General features: G+C 49.2%; 1 protein-coding gene across 1 annotated transcript in view; it reads right to left on the bottom strand.

The window, feature by feature from the left end:
* FAM117B (family with sequence similarity 117 member B) overlaps positions 1–1,711 on the bottom strand; it is a gene marked incomplete at its 5' end in the record, with an annotated part of 77,762 nt that extends 76,051 nt beyond the window's left edge. The window contains one exon of the mRNA XM_019553505.1: positions 1,567–1,711. Coding sequence (XP_019409050.1) covers positions 1,567–1,711 — 145 coding nt within the window. The remainder of the gene's footprint in view (positions 1–1,566) is intronic.
* Positions 1,712–1,713: the final 2 nt, after the last annotated feature.

Raw genomic sequence — 1,713 nt, 5'->3', positions numbered from 1 at the left:
CTACCCTGGGGGTGTTTAAGAGGAGGTTAGATGAACATCTTGCTGGGGTCATTTGACCCCAGTATTCTTTCCTGCCATTGCAGGGGGTCAGACTAGATGATCTGCTCAGGTCCCGTCCGACCCTAGAAACTGTATATTTATAGCGGAAAGTGACAAGAAAGCCAGTATCAGGAGAAAGAGAAGCCAGAGTAGAAAGACTAATCAAAACAGCTCTGGTTTTAGAATTAAACAAAACATGTTACACAATCTGATGTGTATCAGTGCAGCTAATATTATGAGAAAGTAATTTTAGCAGCCAAATTTGCTGCCTTGAAGTCACACACTTTACAACGTTGCAGGAAAGTGTTGCTCATACAATTTCAAGCAAGCTTTTACTCCAAGACAAAATAAGCTGCACATGCAAGCTTGTAATTTCTTCTTTTGGTTACCACTTACCCCTCAAGTTTTAATGTCATTTGGTAAATACATTTTAATTTCGCAAACACAGTATACCAATAACAGCACAGTGCACATCATTCCCACTATACTTCCTGTCTTCATTACACTATGAACTTTATTATACTCCTCCAGGTGCACATAATTCTGGCCATAGTTAATGGGAGGGCATGAGACATATCTGGGGGAAAAAAATGACAATACCCAGAAGTGCAAGCCACCTCCTCCTGGACCAGACACGGATACTGCTACAGGACAACCAAGGAACTTTGAGGCCACGTAAGGGCCCTGCTACATGTTCAAATTAAAGCTAGATAGAAACCAGCTGCAGAGCTGTTACACATTTTCAAGCATTAACTTTATAGCTGCTCGCCTCTTTTTATAGCTGCATAATCATTTTTATCAGGTGATAATTACTTTGCGTGTGCAGCCGGTCTAAACTTACTGCGCAGTTCACCAGCTCATTACAAAATAATTACTTCATACGTGTGGCTGATCTATATTTACTGCTTCCATAGCTTGTTAATTCAGCACAATGCATGGCAATTACTTTGCACAGTGGCTGGCCTTACTTCATGTGTGACCAGCCTAAGTTTATTGCGCGATTCACCAGTTCAGTGCACAATAAATCACGCGTGTGACCGGTCTACTTTTATTGCGTGCTTCACCAGTGAATTGCGTAATACACCACACGTAGCAGGGCCTCAAGGGAAGCTGTGGCATCCAGGCTGCTCGCAGGTCCTGCAGCTCCCAAGATCACGTTCCATGCAGAGGCTGACCATCACCTGGGTCCTCTGCCTATGCCTTTTGCTTTCTAGGCTGGAAATACTACAAGGAGAAAAGCGTAAAGAACTCTTTCAGGAGCAGCTGCCACGTCCGCCTCACCCTGTGGTTCTCGTAAGAGGGAGCAAACCTAGGAGAGGAAATGGGCCCCCACTCAAAACCCCTTTGCCCACAGGTAGGTGAGTAGCCATGCCCAGGTCACACTGCCCTTCTACACAAAACCCCTTTGCCCACAGACAGGTGACCGCTGGGGGCAGGGGAAGGGAGCCTGCACGTGGCCTCCCTTTGGCTCCTCTAGACCCTTCCCCCCAGCCTAGAGCGAGGCTCACAGACCCCCCCAGCGCTCACCTCGGGCCCCTGGGGAGCTGGGACTCTTCCTTTCCGGGGAGCTCCGCGCTGGCTCCGGCGAGCGCCGCCTCTGGCGCTGGCGGACGCGGCCGACGGCGCCGCTCCCCTCAGGCGGCGGCCCGGGCGAGGCGCAGGGCGACGAAGTCA

Source organism: Crocodylus porosus, unplaced genomic scaffold (genome assembly GCF_001723895.1).
Source record: "Crocodylus porosus isolate Cpor-Errol unplaced genomic scaffold, CroPor_comp1, whole genome shotgun sequence".
Lineage (NCBI taxonomy): Eukaryota > Metazoa > Chordata > Crocodylia > Crocodylidae > Crocodylus > Crocodylus porosus.
This window is presented reverse-complemented; position numbering and strand designations above follow the sequence as displayed.